The sequence below is a fragment of the Pinus tabuliformis genome, chromosome 2_2, assembly GCF_031772625.1.
Source record: "Pinus tabuliformis cultivar Carrire ecotype Pingquan chromosome 2_2, CPIR1, whole genome shotgun sequence".
In the NCBI taxonomy this organism is placed as follows: Eukaryota; Viridiplantae; Streptophyta; class Pinopsida; order Pinales; family Pinaceae; genus Pinus; species Pinus tabuliformis.
The window spans coordinates 846,956,890-846,975,219 of NC_142300.1; the positions used below are offsets into that span (position 1 = coordinate 846,956,890).

An 18,330-nucleotide genomic window follows, 5' to 3' on the forward strand; every position below is an offset into this window, starting at 1 on the left:
TTCAGGCGCCTTTTGAAGATAAGAGAGTCATTGGCTATCATGGTATCAAGTCCACACTTGCAGGTATTAAAGGAAAGGGCTACAAATGCAGCTGACAAGAAAGGTTTTGAACAGTTGGAGGAGACCGCTCTTGATGGTCAGTTTTGGGCACATGTGAGCCAAGTATAGGAATTCTGTTAGGCCCCTATACTACTAGTGTAACCCCTTATTGTTATTAGTACAACCCACTTATTATATTGATGTACTCATGTAGTGCCCATATTGTTACTATTGTGCCACATAGAAGCCCACTATTGTTACTGTTGTGCCCTACAATATTATTGTTATGTAGGCTTTGATTGTATTGGGACCACTTAGACTCCTATATATAGAAAGGAGGTATTTTCATTTGTATCATCCAGAATTGTTCATTTATGTAATGTAAAGGAGGTTGCCCCCTCGAAGAGGCTGAATTCTAAGGCGTTGATCTTTCTTTTCTATCTTTTCTTGAGCTGGTTTCATAACATTTGGTATCAGAGCTGATTATCTTTCCTGGTTTCCCTGCAATACCCCTTAATTCAACTTCCTTTCCTTCCACAGAAAATTTCATGAAAAGTTCTTGAAAATTAAAAGCTATTGTACCCAAGGATTGTAGCCATTGGACTCCTAGTACAACATCAGCACCTCCCATTGGAATGGAAAGCATTGGGCTAGTCAATACATATTCTCCCATGGATAGCTTGATATTATGGCACTTTCCAGAACAATTTATTGTTCCTCCTGTTGACCACTACCGGTCAACTACCCATGCAGTGCACCCCGTTTTTCTTGACAGAAAGGGGTAGCACCTGAGCGACGTGTCCGTGCCAGCCTACAGTCGTCAGCAGCGTGATCATTTCAATTGTAAACCCAGTCTGCATGTATGAATTGTAAATAATCTAAGCAGATCAGAGTCATGTATGTAAAATTGCCTAGGTGGACCTAACTTTCTATGATAATCTATGTCCCGGAAGGTTTTTTGTCTCACCGATCCATGGATCGGCAGAGTTTTCCTTCAAACCTGACCCCAAAGCCGGGATGCATTTTGTCATTAGAACTTTAGGAGAATCCTAGTGTGTTAATCTGCTAGATTATAGTTGTGTCGCAGAACTGGGTGATTGATGAGGGTCTGTGTTAAGCGGGCTTGTCCCCTTGAGATGTAAGTTGTAAAAGTCATGATGTAATGTGTCTTGAGGGTCGAAAAATGTTTTAAATCCCCTCGTGAGTTCTAAGTCCTAGGTCCTAGGTGATGTTTCCAAAGGTTTAGTTCGATGATCCATTTAAAAAATGAAATAAAATAATAAAAAATTAAAAAAATTAAAAAAAAATGAAATAAATAAAAATAATAAAAAAATTTAAAAATTTAAAAAATAAAATAAAATAATAAAATAATAAAAAATTAAAAAAATTTAAGTGAATAAATCGACGGATGAGATCAAGAGATGTCTTGATCTTCATCAACGGTCGAGATCATTTTTACATGGATCATTCGAACTAGCCGTTGGGATCATTTCCTTTATATAGGGTCTTAGGTGGTCATTTCAGATTCATTGGATCTGTGAGTCTGATACTGAAGAAGCTCTCTTGTAAATCTGTTTCTGGTTAATAAAAGAAGACTTTGGGGTCCATATCTTGCTGGTGTTACTCTCTTGAAATGCTGTGAGATTGTTTAATTTTCTGCATATGTTATTTTCAGCCGTTAATAATAGCTTTTCTATAGAGTATTGTGAACACAGGTATCTTGTTCACTTGCTAGGGTTTGGGTGCTGTTAGGGTTTCTGGAGTAATGGCAGGTATCTCCATTATCTCTTGAGATATAGTAGCATTTTTGCCCTCTTTACTGATGGTTGTTTTGAGCTGTGCAGAAAACATCATTGAAGGAAGTTTTGTGGGCGTTCGAGGAAGTTCTCGGCTGAACCAGCCAACTCCCGCAAGCATTTTTTGCTGAGCCCAGTTGGATTTGATCCTGGGTCTATCATTCGGTTTATTTATTTGATTTGCATGAGATATTTTTCTGAAGTTCTTCACAGTGAAAACGTCAAATTTTTATTCTTAAAATATTTTCTGAGCTTACTGCTAAATCTGGCTGTTAAGGGGCCACAAATCTGTAAATTAAATCAGGCTGTTCTAGAACTGTAATTTTTTTTTTTTGTAATTTAAATTTAGTTTCGAAGGGCTTTACTCCAAAATTTTGCATATATCTTCCGGTTTTGTTGTATATTTTGCAGGTTACAAAGGACCCTGACGTTTTTGGTTTTCATCTTTTGCTGGGGAGGTGACTGTATATGAAAGAGCGTTTTAAGGAAAGGCACATTTTTTGAAATGCTGTAAGCATCAGTATGATCAAAGCCTATAAATCAAACCGCACCCCTGTTCGCTGCCATCACCTACGTATTATCGTTGCTCTCACCGCCGTCCAGATCTGTCTGCAACATTCCCCTCCGCCGTCGAACAGAGTCCTGCCGCCAAGCTCCTATATTCTTCATCGCTAGTCATTATTGCTCTCGACTTACTGGTGTTCTCAATCTGAAACAGCTTGACGGATTATCCAAAAAGGAATATGGCAATAAGCGGATTAACTCTAAGAAAAGACGAATATCACGTTAGTTAATCAACCAATCAAGCAATCGATCGCTCAAGTAATCCGAAGTCCGTAAGGCAACGCATGGAGACATTTCATCGGGCCAGGTAAACGCACTTCCAGCTTTCTTTTTCGAATTTTCGTTCTGCGTTTTCAGCCTTCTTGTCGGGGTCGGGATTTTCTCTTTAACGCATGACGGAGCAGGTAAAATCGAAAAAAAAAAAAATTGTCGTCTGTCAATATAATAGCGTGGCTTTGGATTTGGTTTCCGTCGTAGGGTTTTCATATAATTTTCGTGCCCCATTCCATTTTGCGGTTTTGTTTTAATGCAGTTCAGTCTTTCATTCGATGCGTATCACTTATTTTCGTTTGCCGTATGTTTCATTTTTTTGATTACGTTTAGTTTTTTATAGATTGATTTTATTTATTTTATTAGGTTTTTTTTTATAAAATGTAAAAAGATTCATTTATAAAAATTTTAGGCTTTACATTTAGTTTTAAATTTAGTTAGGTTTTAGCGTAAATTTTAATTAGATTTCTAATTAGACTTTAGGTTAGATTTTGATTTAATTTTAGTTTAGTTTAGAGTTTTATTTTTTATAGATTTTAATTTTATGTTTTATAGTTATGTTTTAGAATTTAGATTTAGCAATTAGTTTTAAATTAGAATTTTTTTTATTTTAATTAGATTTTTGACTTAGTTTGGTTTTAAAAAAATAAAAAATAAAAAAGGGACTTATTTTATTTAATTTTGGTTTAGTTTAGTTTTAGTTTTATTTTTAGTTTTAGACTAATTTTTAAATTTCATTTTTTTTAATATAAAAAAATAAAAAATAAATTAAAAAATAAATAAAAATTGAAAAAAGATTTAAAAATTTATTGAAAAAATATATTGTGGAAAATTTTCTTTTTCAGATCTAGTCATTTTCGGGAATTATTATCTTTCATGCTGAGATTTAAAATTTTCAAGTCGAGATGCGAATATGATATTTGGTTAATGATTCATGACTCTCGTGGTGGTTTAAAGCATTCATCTTTTTAAATTTTTCAGTCGCTGGATATCGTTTTGGTCATCGTGATTTAGCTGATACCTTGTGATGACAAATGATTGCTGATCATGGTCCATATTTTTATATCATTTAACAAGTAATCATCTTTTAAGGCACTGGTCTGTTAAATTAATCAAATCCATCTAGTGCTTTTCATATCGTGTCTCGTGTCTCCCAACTAACTGGTCGACAGTTGGTCTCATCATCTCACAGGGTCTACCCCCCTTAGCCGCGAGAGACAGGCTTAAACGGAGGGATCGGGGATCAGAGTGACAGCCCCCGGTCTGAGCGTTGTCGTGTCAATCTGCGCGACAACACCTCCATTTGCAATCATCAATTTATTGTGCATTATCACATCCATTTAAAGCCAGTACAGTTTCTACTGCATTTATGGAAACAGTTCAAAAGCTACATGGAAACCCAAAGATTATTGTAAGTGACAGAGATCCCATTTTCACTGGAAATTTTTGGACAAAATTATTTTCTTGTCTTGGTACTCAGTTAGCTCATAGCTCATCTTATCATCCTCAATCTGATGGGCAAACTGAGATAGTAAACAAATGTTTGGAAGGATATCTTCGTTGCTTTGTATCTGATAAACAGACACAATGGGTCAAATGGTTGCCTCTGGCTGAATGGTGGTATAACACTTCCTTCCATACAGCAACAAAAATGACCCCATTTATGGAACTTTATGGGTACCAACCACCATCAATCACATCATATTTAAGAGAAAATTCTAAGGTTCAGGCAGTGGAACATCACATCGAACATCAACAACAAGTCCTCCAACTTTTAAAGGATAACGCCACTTCAGCGCAAAATCAAATGAAACAACAGGTAGATGAACATCATAGTGGAAAATGTTTTGATGTAGGCGATTGGGTATTTTTACGGCTACATCTAAAGCAAGCTATTTATGAGAAGGAAATTTTGGCAATACTACATGCACTTAAAAAATGGCGACCTTACCGAATGGGAAGACTCTTCAAGGATGAGGATGTGGAAGCATTGTTTTGTGCTATTTCTATTATCCATCCAAATTGGATAAACAAAGCAAGGGATGAATGGAAGAAGGACGAAGAAGTATGGCCATTTATTCAAAAGTTGCAAAAGATCCCAATTCAAACAATATTGCCAGAAATTGAAGAAGAAGGAAAAATCATATTGGAACTTGGAGCAGTCATAGAAACAAGAACCCAACAGCTACGAAATCAATCAATTTCAGAGTATCTCATCAAGTGGAAGAACTTAACCGCTGAAGATTTCACATGGAAGGACAAGAATCTTATACAGAAGCATCAAGAACTACTCAAGCGTTGAGGACAACGCTTTTTGAAGGAGAGGGGCATGTTAGGCCCCTATACTACTAGTGTAACCCCTTATTGTTATTAGTACAACCCATTTATTATATTGATGTACTCATGTAGTGCCCATATTGTTGCTATTGTGCCACATAGAAGCCCACTATTGTTACTGTTGTGCCCTACAATATTATTGTTATGTAGGCTTTGATTGTATTGGGACCACTTAGACTCCTATATATAGAAAGGAGGTATTTTCATTTGTATCATCCAAGAATTGTTCATTTATGTAATGTAAAGGAGGTTGCCCCCTCGAAGAGGCTGAATTCTAAGGCGTTGATCTTTCTTTTCTATATTTTCTTGAGCTGGTTTCATAACAAATTCACCAAGCCCATTTATCACATGATTAGTTTTGCAGATACAGATAAACCAGTGATTGGGGAGGTGTATGAGCAGATGGATACCATGTTGGGGCAAATAAAATATATTGTTCAGAAAGATGATCCCAACTTGTATACACTGATTCACAATTGTGTGTGTATACGATGGAATAAACTTAATGTTCCACTACATGCCTTGGCATATCTCCAACTTGGTTGGGAAATCTACACCTGGGGGTGGGGTTAGGGTCAAACCCCATACAGATCCAGAGGTATCTACAGGATATATGGAAGCATTAGACAAGTTGGTACCTGACAGAAGGAGTGTGTTAATCTGCGTCTTGAATTAGGCAGATACTTCAGTTGCACTGGTTTGTTTGGTTCTTTGCATGCAATGGAAGATAGAGACAGATTTGATGCTCTCACATGGTGGGAAGCATATGGCGACATGGGACTTTTGCCAAAATTGGCAAAAAAAGTTCTCTCACAGGTTGTAGATACTTCTTCTGCAGGGAAGTGTTGGAGCACCTACAACTTCATACATAATGTGAAAAGAAACAGACTCAATGAAAACCGGGCAGAAAGCTTGGTTTATGTGCACTACAACTTGAGGCTGTTGATTCATTACTGTGATCGGGCTTATGGGGATCCAACATATAAAATTTGGGACAACCACCTAGAGGACGATAATTTGGAGGATGACACTATACATCTTGAAGAACTGGAAGCAGAACTTATGAGAGAGGAATATGAAGCGACAAACATGCCACCCCCACCATCCAGTAGCAGTGCTCAAGTTCCAAGTCTTGTTCCTTTGTTGTCGTCCCCTCCATGTACATCCACACGTGGAGGGCATTTGCCTTTTGGTTCTGATCGTGGGACTATGCCGAGGAGACTCCTAGAAGACCACCACTACTTGCTTAGAAATTAGACATTATTCGTGGTGGCAAGAGGAAGATGTAGATGATAGATTTACTTGTCTTTTCTAATTTCTAGTAGTTTTAATAACTATCGACTCTTTCATATTTATTATGATAATTTTTGTAAACAATATACGACAATTTAAGTTTGAAGGTTGAAGTTGGCAATTATAACTCATTGGTAATGAATTATGAATATGATGCTTCGTGAAAGTTGAAAGTTGTTTCATTTCATTTCATTTTATAACATTTCATTTCATGTTAGATATTATTTGTTGTAATGGTTACACTTAGCTTACAAGTACAACTTTGGTGATCAATGATGATAAATGTTATATATTGAATTTTGAAAGCTTGAAACTTTAAGATTGATGAATCATGATTCATGAGACTCAATATGTTGTATGTTACTAACTTGTGGACATGGTTGATGAAGATTATAACTTCTAAATGATTGTTGTTATATGGTTCAATCTATGTTTTTTATATCTAATTCATCATTCTACATGTTTTTGTTGACATATATGCATCAAAATATAAAAAATATATATATTATATAAAAAACGCTCTGGGATTCGCTCCCAAACCGGGAGCTTCTGAAAATGTCGCTCCTGCTCCCACTCTCGCTCCCCGGTTTCGCTCTCACTCCCAAGAAACCTTGCTTTGGCTGCCTTAACATAGTCCTTTTTTTATTTCATCTCTCACAGAAAATTGAAGTGCCATTGATGAATGACCTTGTTGTAGAGGTGTCAATTATGCCAACATGAGTGATCTTCAAACTGTGATCTTCTTCCCCTTAGCTCTAATACCATGTTGGAAAATCAATGTATTTTAAGATTAATGTTGATTCTCGTTACTTGATAATTACTTGTGATATTAGTTGGCATTTTATTATTTTGTTTTACTTCTTAATCAAGTAATTATGAAAACATGAAGATCATAAAACACAAAGAATAAAAGATACAGGCTCCACAACAGGGAAAAACCCCACTACTGGGGAAAACCCAAACAATCCTCTTCATATAGAATCAAATAAAAATGAGACTTCCAAGACCCAAAGACCAAAGTCGAAGTTCCTCCCAAGCCCCAAGTTGTCCCTTCAACAAGATCTCTTTCAAACGAGTCAAAGTCTTCCAAAGTCAGTGGAGGTCAAACCCTGTCAAAGCAGCGTCAGTCAAAATCTCAGCCCTACAACTTTAGGTCTACAATTTCGGTCTGCAACTTCGGTCTTTGCAATTTGCACAGAAACCCTGGACAATTTCGCACGTGTGGACAGAAAAGATGTTTTCCAAGACTTCTTTCTTCACTTAGATTTCTCCTCCTTCTAGACTTTCTTGCTCTTCTTTTTTCTTATTTTGTTGTAGATAAAACTTGTGTGAGTGATCCAAATGAGTCGAAGTCCCTCTTATTTATAGTCTTCTTGAAGAGTTGAATAGGCCTCTTCTAGGCCGACTTCACCATGGTAGGGCCGACTTTGTTTTGGTGGAGAAATTGGTTTTCTAGACTCAAAAATATTTTTTTTACATATTAAAATTTTCCCAAATGGGTCTTAAACAATTAATATTGACTCTCTTAACTCATGACAATTATTCTTATGGCATGTTACAAGCATGAAGAACATGCTTAACCTAGTTGACCAATCAAAAGAAGCATGAAACCCATGCTTGAAAATAATAATTTTTCTTTCTTCTTTTGCACATCACATAAGATATACATAATGACATGAGTATAAAGACAATTATAAAGACCGAACCAAGTTACTGTTCCAACAAGAAGTCTCATGTGTCAGAGGGAGCAGTTGTGGAGAAGGTATTGCTTCCAAAGGGAGCAGTTAGCAAGCCCTGTTTCGACCTCAGAAGGAGTTGACCTCAAATTTGATGACAAATTCTTGGACAATGAACTGTCAAGCAGGGTGACCTGAAAGCATCTGTGATGATGGATCATGTGAAGTTGCAAGGATTTCCAAATTCGTTTTAGGAGAGTGCTGAAGATAGAAGACGTTTATCAAGATATTGCTTCAGTTTGGGCTTCGTAATGATTTCTTGGATGAGCATGAAGCAGTATGGAAGAGGTCAAGTATATTGCAGTTGAATTGGCATGTTGAGAAGCAGTATAGCTTAAGAGGCTACATGCAAGGTTTGATCAAGTTCAGGTGACAACCATTATGACAGACATGGTGCAAAAGAGAGCAATGAAGCTCGAGTATGTCTCCACTGATGAGCAGATAGTTGATATGCTAACGAAGCCTCTTTCTAGAGGGAAGCTTGTGTACTTCCAGGACAAGCTTGGGTTTATGGGGAATGCCTCTTTGATTGAGAGGGAGTGATGATTACATCATCGATATGGTTTCTCCCTGTGTCATGTACTTTGATTGAAATCAGGGATGTTATCCCTATGTCAAGTACATTGACCGGAATCAAGGAGAATGGTTTTGATAGATTAGATAGCATCATGGACTAGACATTTTTTTATGTCTTGTACTCTGTTGGGAATTAGGGATGTTATCCTTGTATAAAGTACATTGACTGGAATGATCTAGTGGGCAGACATTCTCCCCATATCAAGTACTATGACTGGAATTAGGGATGTTATCCCTGCGTCAAGTACTATGACCGGAATTAGGGAGAATGGTTAGGATAGGACATACTCTATGTGTCAATTGACCACTGGATGGAGTATGGTCCTAGAGGTTTTCGCCTCCCAACATCGTGCTCGAATCTCTTTCTAGAGTGAGCCTGTTTATCATTGATGAGGCCTATGGTGTTTCACCTAGACTATGTCTATAGTTGTTTGTGGTGCATCATGATTATGTATGATTGATGTTGGTGATTATGATATTGATGATGATGTTATTGATGTACCATGTGTCACAATTGTTGACCTCATTATGGTAACTTGTTTTACCATGTGTCAGAATTGTCAACCTGATTATGGTACTTGGATTTGATGTACCATGGACTAGACATTCTTCCCGTGTTTTGTACTCTATTTGGAATTAGGGATGTTATCCCTGTATCATGTACATTGACCAGAATTAGGAAGAATGGTCTGGTGGACAAACATTCTCCCCGTGGCAAGTACTATGACCGGAATCAAGGAGAATGGTTAGGATAGGACATACTTTGTGTGTCAGTTAACCACTAGATGGAGTATGGTCCTGGAGGTTGTAGCCTCCCAGCATCATGCTCAAATCTCTTTCTAGAGAGTTTGTTTATCATTGATGAGGCCTATGGTGTTTCACCATAGTTGTTTGATGGTGCATCATGATTATGTATGATTGATGTTGGTGATTATGATATTGATGATGATGCTATCGATGTACCATGTGTCACAACTGTTGACCTGATTATGGTAACTTGTTTTACCATGTGTCACAACTGTCGATTTGATTATTGTACTTGAATTTGATGTACCATGTGTCACAATTGCTAACCTGATATGGTAACTTGTTTCACCATGTGTCACAATTGTCGACCTAATTATGGTACTTGAATTTGTTATAACCTTTTCTTAGAGAAATTTGTCAACATAAGAACGTCTAGATAGTCATTATGAATGCCTCCCTAGTTAAGAGAGAGTGTTGAATTTTGTAACCATGGTTGGTCTTCATAATTATTATTTTATTCTTGATATATTTGTAAAGCATGTCCTTCACGCTATTGTTATGAATATAATTCATATAAAAATAATAAATATAAATATAATAATAATTAATTAACTAATGGTTAGTTAGTTAGTAATGAAGAGGCATGTCTTAGAGACATGACCATTCATGAAAGGGCACCTGCCTAGGGTATATAAGCAGGCTCTCATTCTCATTTGTAATCATCTTACATCAATTCAATATACAATATTCAATATACAATTACATGTCTTATAATGGACATTTATGTCTTTGAAGTATTTTAAAGATTTTCACATTGGTATCAAAGCCACGTTGGCAGATCCCGGCCTTTGGCCATCAACTTGTCGTCGCAACTAAAGTGTTTCGCTACACGAGTTGGAGTTTCTCCATTTTCGGTCAAGCCCTTGGCCACTTAAAAAAAAAGAGTTAAAAAAGAGAATTGAAAAAAAAATTAATAAAGAAAAGAATTAAAATATATATATATATATATATATTTAATTAAAAAAAATTAATAATAATAAGGCCTTTGGCCATTGACATTTCAATGATTCTAGTAAAAAAAATAGTCCGATGTAAATTTTGAAGGAGAACATTCATATATATAAAAAGGTTCTACATTATTGATAAAAAGTGCATGATAAAGTCAAAAGGGAATCTTTCTGAATATCTTTAAAACTATATGTAAGAGAAGGAAGAGTAGATAAGATTAGCTTGATTCTTCATTAAGTGGTTTACAAGCTCGTGGTTTTAGCAACCCATGGTAATTGCCCATGGTATTTTCAAGGTAAAAGAAGAACAAAAGGAATATAAAATCTTTTTATGTGAATGGTAAGTTTTACTTTTTACGTGGAGAAAATTAACCAGAGTCAAAGGCACATAAGTGGACATATATTTTATATTATACCCCAAAGAGGTGAATAGCCACGTTTCACTAGGGTTGCAACTTTTCAAATATATATATATATATACAAAAAAAAGTAAAAAAATTAAAAGAGAGTTAAAAAAAATTATAAAAAAGGAAGAGAGTTTAAAAAAAACCAATTGTTGAGAATAAAAAATAAAAATAATACTATAAATAATATAAAAAAAAAATAGGGAAATTATTTTTTTTATAATCCCTAAAGGAGTTCAAATTCACTAAAGAAAACGGGGTTATCATTAAACCCTAAGCTCATTGACAAACACAAATGAAGTTCATTTTTGAAGGAAAAAAATGGAGTCTAATTTGAAAATGAGCAAAGAAACTGTTGTAACTTATTTTTACCCTAGTTGTTTTTTATTTTTGTTAAAAAAATAAAAGAAAAATAGTAAAGAAGAAAGAAATAAAGAAAAAAGTCAAAAAAAAAGAATTAAAAAGGGATATAAAAAATAAAAATAAAAATAAAAAATGAATACAATTAAAATAAAAAAAACCCAAAGGCCTAAGCAAATCAAAAAGCTCCTTTTTTCTATATGTTTGTCATTTTAATCCTTTGTATATTTTGTCGAAGGATTATGTTTTATTACAAATATAAATATGATCTGACATTTTGTCGCGCTATAATAAAGTTCAAATGCAAATCTACGAACGAGATCATCCTTGCCCGCATCAATGGTAGGGAATGAGTTCGAGACCCCAACCCCCCGGGCCCCCGCTGAACCATCGGAGTTTAACGAGGGGAGTTCCAAAAAGCGGATTTCAACTTACCGCCCACTCATACGTGGCGCTTCCACAACAAGTTAAAGACCCCCCTCTCCTAAACCACTAACCACCCACCCCATCCTCCCCACCTCTGCCCCCCGAAAACCACTTCCCACTCCCACTCAATTTCTGGCCTGGTTGTATGTACATATGGAGTTGTTTTCTGCTCAACTCTCAACTTTGAAATAATCCCCAAGGGATCATAGGACCAGGTAAAGCTCAATTTGAATTTCATCTTCTTTAATAAAATATATGTCTCCTTCGTTGTTGCCCTAGTATTGACAATGAAAGGGCCAATCTGTGCCTTCAACTTGAATTGGGATTTCTGCTTTCTGAACACAAAATGCAGATCATCCATGTTCATCATTTGCCTAATGTATTCCAAGGCAAAGATCCTAATTGGCACAAATACTGATAAACTGTCGAGAGGAAGTTCACATCCATATATTTTGATTTCTGTATAATTCTAGTAGAGATACCAGTCTCCAAGTTTGGCTTGCTTGGTAAGGTGCAGAATTCTTCTGATTTCATTTGAAATTATTGGTATGGCATCACTGCTAAGAAGACATAAAGACATCTGCAAAAACTGGTTTACATAATCACTAAAGGAATACTCTTTTGTGTTCTTCCTTACCAAGGAAGTCTAGTGAATAACTGACTTAGGCCTTCCTTATGCATCTAACTTCTACAATGGAAACTTAAACCTGTTTGCTTGATAAAATAAAATTAAATACAAGTGGAAGAGGACAAGTGGCGAGGTGTGAATAGGCCCGGGAGCGGAACGGGAGTGGGAAGTGGTTTTCGGGGGGGGGTAGGCAGTTAGTGATTTAGGAGAGGGGGTCCCGAACTTGCTGTGGAAGCGCCACGTATGAGTGGGCAGTAAGTTGAAATCCGCTTTTCGGACCCCCCTTCCCTCGTTAAACTTCAATAGTGCGGGGGGGTCCCGAACTCATTCCCCGTCGTTTATGCGAGCAGGGAAGATCTTCTCCATAGATTTGCATTCAAACTTTATTACAACACGACAAAACGTCAGATCATATTTTTATTTATAATAAAAAAATATCCTTCGGCAAAATATACAAAGGATTAAAATGACAAACATATAGAAAACAATGCGGCATTTTGATTTGCTCGCGTCTTTGGGATTTTTTTATTGTGTGTGTGTGTATATATATATATCCCCTTTTTATTCTTTTCTTGAATTTTTTTTATTTCTTTTTTCTCATTTTCTTTTATTTTTTCTTTTCTATTTTTCATTTTTTTAACAAAAATAAAAAACAACTAGGGTAAAACTAAGTTACAACAAAAACTATGGATTCCATACATAACTCTACATTTTGGACCAGATGTCCATTTTGTCAAACAGAAGATCAGTATTTGTCGATTTTTAAAAATCACACAATACCTTGTCCAAAATGTCAAAGGTTGTTTACTTTGGAAGAATATCAAGGTAATACCCAGTCACAAATAAAAGATTAAAGGAAGAAATCGCAAAAATTCAACAAAATAACGAAGCATTAGAAAAGAAATATAAAGATCTCGAAGATCAATTTCATGAAAAATCAACAGAAAGCAACGAATAAATTTGGCGTCTAAGGGACCACAGTGACAAATTATTTTCACAGACAAAAAAGTCCAAGGTTAAGAAACAAAAATTAAAACAAGAAAAGGAAATTTATGATAAGGAACTAAAGGAGAATCTACCAAAAAAAGAAAAAGAAAATTTGTGCCTAAAAACCCTTAATAGAAAATTATTAGAGCAAATCAAAAATTTAAAAGATAAGGAGAAAGATACTAAGGACAAAGTCAATGATTCAGAAAATGGCAAACTTTCACGTCTAAGGAATCATAACCAAGTCTTAATTACGCAAATAAAGAAGCTTAAAAGTGACAAGAAATCACTAAATGACAAGTTCGAACAACTTCAAGAAGTAGTAACGAAGTCTCAAGTCGTTTCAGTGCAAATTGAAGATAAAGCAACAAATATTGATCCATTCAAATCGTAACTCAAGCAGAGGATAAACCTACTAAAGTGAAGACACATGCATAAGTTGCAGTTCAAACGACAAACATTCCAAACGATGATTCAGTAGCCAACCAACAACAACAGCGCCTGAAGAAAAATAGGGAACAACCGCTAACATGATAAGGGAAAGTCCAACCAAAAGAACTATTTATCGACATCTGAATCACAAGAGCAGACTTTCTAATCAATCTACGTAGCAGTATCACTCAGAACATAAACGAAAATTTTATGTTCACAAGAATACTGAAGTTTGTAGAATCCAGTCCTATGATAACTATTCATCACAAATTTCCAGAGATCGGAAGATTCCACAAAAGATTAATCTGGGATGGTCCGATCCGTTCTCTGTACGCCAATTTTGTCTATCACTCAAAGCATCATATCATTTTGTATCAACGAAGATGAAAGTTTAGAGACAAGAAGATATTCTCAGTAAGCTTCGAAGACAAAGCTTCTTGAAGAGAGAAGCAATCTTATGAATATAATTCACATAAAAATAATAAATATAAATATAATAATAATTAATTAACTAATAGTTAGTTAGTCAGTAATGAAGAGGCATGTCTTAGAGACATGACCATTCATGAAAGGGCACCTGCCTGGGGTATATAAGCAGGCCCTCATTCTCATTTGTAATCATCTTACATCAATTCAATATACAGTTACATGTCTTATAATGGAAACTTACGTCTTTGAAGTATTTTAACGATTTCCATTGCGTATACGACTTTTGGTCATTACAGCTATTTGTCAAAAGAAAATTGTAAAGAAGCGTGTTCTACATGGCCTTTGCAAAAAAAGAAAATTTGAATTTGTCATATGTATTTTTGTGTCCTCCAGTGACCAAGTCAGCCCAGCTAATAAATGGTGCCCATTTGCATTAGTGGAAATAAGTAGCCATTCGCATCCCTCCAAATGTCTCATCTAATCACACATATCTTTGTTCTATGCAAAAAAGGAAGAAGCACAAGGAGGCTAAAAACAGAAGCATCTAAGTCATCTTCTAGCCCTCACTCTTGTGGACAAAAGATGTCGAAGTCTGTTCAGAAATCTGAGGCATCTTTTGTGGCTAATGAAAAGTTTTTCTGTGGCACAAATCACTGAGGTGAATGCGAAGTTCTAAGGCACAAATTTCTATGGCATAATCTGAAATCTGAGGCTGAGGTAGAGGCCAAAATTTGGCTCTCTTAGAGTCCTGAAGCAGACTTTATTGCAGACCTATTTGTGAACAGATTTGAGGAATTTTATTTTGGAAATTTTGGAGGGTTGGCTTGGCACTTGGTGGATGATCATCTTACTACTATGTTGGTTAGTTTGTCTTGACTTTGATGCATCTATTGTTGAACTAAACATTTCTCTAATAAGGTTGTTGGGTTTTTCCCCCAAGTGGGTTTTCCCAAGGTAAAATTTGAGTTCTTTGTTTTGGTTGTCTCTTCATGATCCTATTGTCATAAATGTTATAATGTTGATGTCTTTTGTGTAATTACTTAATGATGGAATTATGAATAAGAAAGTGTAAAAGAACCAAATCATTGGAAGTAATTATTAGTATAGAAGACACCATAAAATTTTAACAGTAATAGCATGGAGGACACCAAGCAGCGAGGAATCAGAAGTGGTTGAGTAAAACATTTCCGGAGAGAATTTCTTCATCAGCTTCTTCCAGTTTCTGAGAATCAGAGGGAGAGATTTGCCAGTTCGATTTGTCTACAGGAGGCCTAGATTAATTCTAGTGCACAAGGGTTTCTAGAGGCTAGTTTTTCATTTGCACATGTGGGAGAAAGAGGTAATTTCTGAAGTCGATTTCTTCCAGGAAAGGCCAAGAGGTCAGGGCGAGTTTGCCAAAGGCTGTGGGGGCTGAATTCCTTCAGCCAGGGCCATATGCACTTGCAGATAGAGAGAGGTCAAATTATCTCAAGGAGGCCAAGTTATTTTGCAGAGGGAAGCCGAATTCCTTCCAGGTGATTTTATGTACTGGTAGCTGGAGAAAAATAATTACTGGAGCTTTGCCAGTTTAAGGCAAGCAGTTTTAATTTACAATCACAGATTTTTGTTGAAGAATAATAATAAAATTCCCATCTGCTATATTGGTTTTCACTTTGAGGTTTTTCCAGGGACTATTGTCCAAAATATCAATGTTCAAATTTTGTGTGTGAATTATTTCTCAGATCCTGTTATTATTTGTGAAAATTGCAGTAGTGATTTTATTCGTTATTTGCTGCGATTAATTTCTGATGACAAATAATCTGCAATAGATAGAAGAATAGTTTCCAATTGCTGCAATTAAAGAAATTTCACAGTAAGGAACACAGTAGGGAACACCCCCTCTGAGAAATAAGATGCTCTCCCACATACCCTTTGACCAAAGACCACCATTTGGAAAGGGAAAAAAGCAAAATAAAAAATAAAATGACTGTAAAACGCAAAAGTAGATAAGGAGGGACTTGATGAGGTTCAACTTAGGCTCGCTGTTGTGCCATTAAGTATTACGAAGATTGCAATAATTCTGATTCAGATAGCGACATTCCCATGGCTGTTACATATTCCATGCAATCCCCGGATGCAGAGACTAGTGGGACATTACCTTGAGCAGTGACACTCATTTGTTATTTGACTTGTTCTTTGATGAGTTTCTGTGACAAGATCTATATCTTTGATTTTCTAAATATAACGAGAAATACAATGGGATAGATTATTTGTGAATCATGATTATTATGTTGTGTTACATCATTGCACCTATAAATTATGATTTATTATGTCACATGTTTCAATGTATGTTATTCATTATTTTTATGTACAAGATTTCAATGATTTATGTTTCAATTTTTGCATAATTTAATTTTAATTTATTAGTATCTCAGGTGAGGTCCACTATGTCGAATACCACAATCCACCTATGACATTCCATAGAAATTGGGGGATGCTTCCACATGTCCTCCAGATAAGTTTCCCTGCTCCCACATCACTATGACCCAGAGACTTGGTGGAACATTGAAAACATGGAGGAACTTATCATGTTTCACACACTAGGAACTTATCAGCCTCCCAAGTGAAGTTCCTATTGCAGTAATATCCATTCATTGTTCCTGTATTTGGGAGTTATTAAGAGACTATCCCATTGTGATCTGTTAGAAACTAATGCAAAGCTGTTGTATTACGGACTTCGTTCTGGGGACCTGTTAGGAGACCATATCATTATTAAAGCAAACAATGTCATAACTTATAACAATCCCTCGAGTCATTACAAGATATACAATTTTCAGTTACCAATAAGAGAACTCCATTATTTTGAGAGCAATAGTATCCACCTCATTTTCCATGCAATCCACCAAAAAGATGATTATAAAAATAAGACAAAAGCATGGAACGCGTCTTGCTAAATACCGCCAAATGCACACATGAATGAAAATCGCAGAATGAAAACATCTTAGAAAGGTTCACATTTACATGAAGATACAATATTATTATTGATCAACTATGAAGTAAAGCATCTCAAACTTACCAGGAAGCTCCATAGCTAATTACTGCCTACACAAACAAATTTGCATTTATGTTAAACATGTGCATGTGGTTTTCTACACCATTATCTTTTTTTGTGAATATGCATATAAATGTGTGCCTCAGTCAAGAAGTCCTAGAAGATTCTAAAATCCTGATGGTTCTCTTCTAGTACTTTGTAATAGTAAAAACAAAGTACAATTGCAGAAACTCCGAATGCCATGTACCTACCGGTGTTTTACTGATTTTGAGCTGCTTGAGGAGGTCCTTGAGCTCATTATCATCATGGGCGCTCTTCAGATTTCCATGAATATTCACAGGGAGGATCAGCCCTGTGCCTTCCAAGCCTTTTTTACCACCACTGAGGTCTGTTGCATCACCTTTGACAGATGTCATCTTCTCCTTGATGATATAATAATTTCACCCTTATCATAAACTTGCAAGATCTAATGGTCGAAGATCTTCCTTTGTATAATGGATATTTTCACATTTGTATAGGACAATTTTGTATCAGGCCGTGCATGCGTTTTGAAAAAATACTTGGTAGGCCCCCCCACAAATGATGAATGAATCATCCACAAAATAGCCTCTGACCAATTGTTGCCTATACTGATGAGGCAACTAGATAAGAGCCATCAATTATCTTGGAAGTTATCAAGTTATATGTATTATCACATATATTTAACAGCTCATAACCTACAAAAAGAACATGGCATTAGAGATGAGGATGCATATCTATACCAAATATATTTAACAATAAATTAAACTATATAAAGTAACCATACTAAAAGAAAACAATAAAATAAATGTGAATCTTTTAGCCTTATAATTTTATTAAAGTGATTCCTAATTTTATACGGGTACACAACTTCAAACAAGAGTGATAAGACTTATATTACTTTTGCCCAACTCTGTTTGACTGCTTTTCTTGTAAATTCTAAGGCAAGCAAGAATATTCCCTGTTTTTCGCTTTTTGAAATATGCTTCTATTTACAAAGAAAACATACAACAAAAAGAGAGCCAAGATTGTCTACTGCCAAGCATGCTAGCAGGGCTAGATTACAATTAAAACCCTTTGAAACTAACAAAAAAAAAACCACATTCCCTTACAAAAGACAAAACAGGAAGAGACCAGCAAACAGCTGAAGAAACCATCCCTTTAAAGTTTAGACAATCTCAGGCAGCAAACAGCGACCAGCATGTGGCTTGGTAACAAAGTGATCCCTTTACAAACACTCAGGCAAAATG

The 18,330-nt window shown here is 35.7% G+C and overlaps 1 protein-coding gene across 2 annotated transcripts in view; it reads right to left on the reverse strand.

Moving 5' to 3' along the window:
* The window catches only part of LOC149195620 (thioredoxin-like 3-3), a 269,342-nt gene that overhangs the window by 97,885 nt on the left and 153,127 nt on the right, over positions 1–18,330 (reverse strand). For both annotated transcript variants that reach the window (XM_089405375.1, XM_089405374.1), the window contains exons 2-3: positions 17,314–17,778; positions 17,087–17,112 (exon numbers count right to left, since the gene is read on the reverse strand). In XM_089405375.1, coding sequence (XP_089261501.1) covers positions 17,087–17,112; positions 17,314–17,478 — 191 coding nt within the window. In that variant the 5' untranslated portion in view covers positions 17,479–17,778. The remainder of the gene's footprint in view (positions 1–17,086; positions 17,113–17,313; positions 17,779–18,330) is intronic.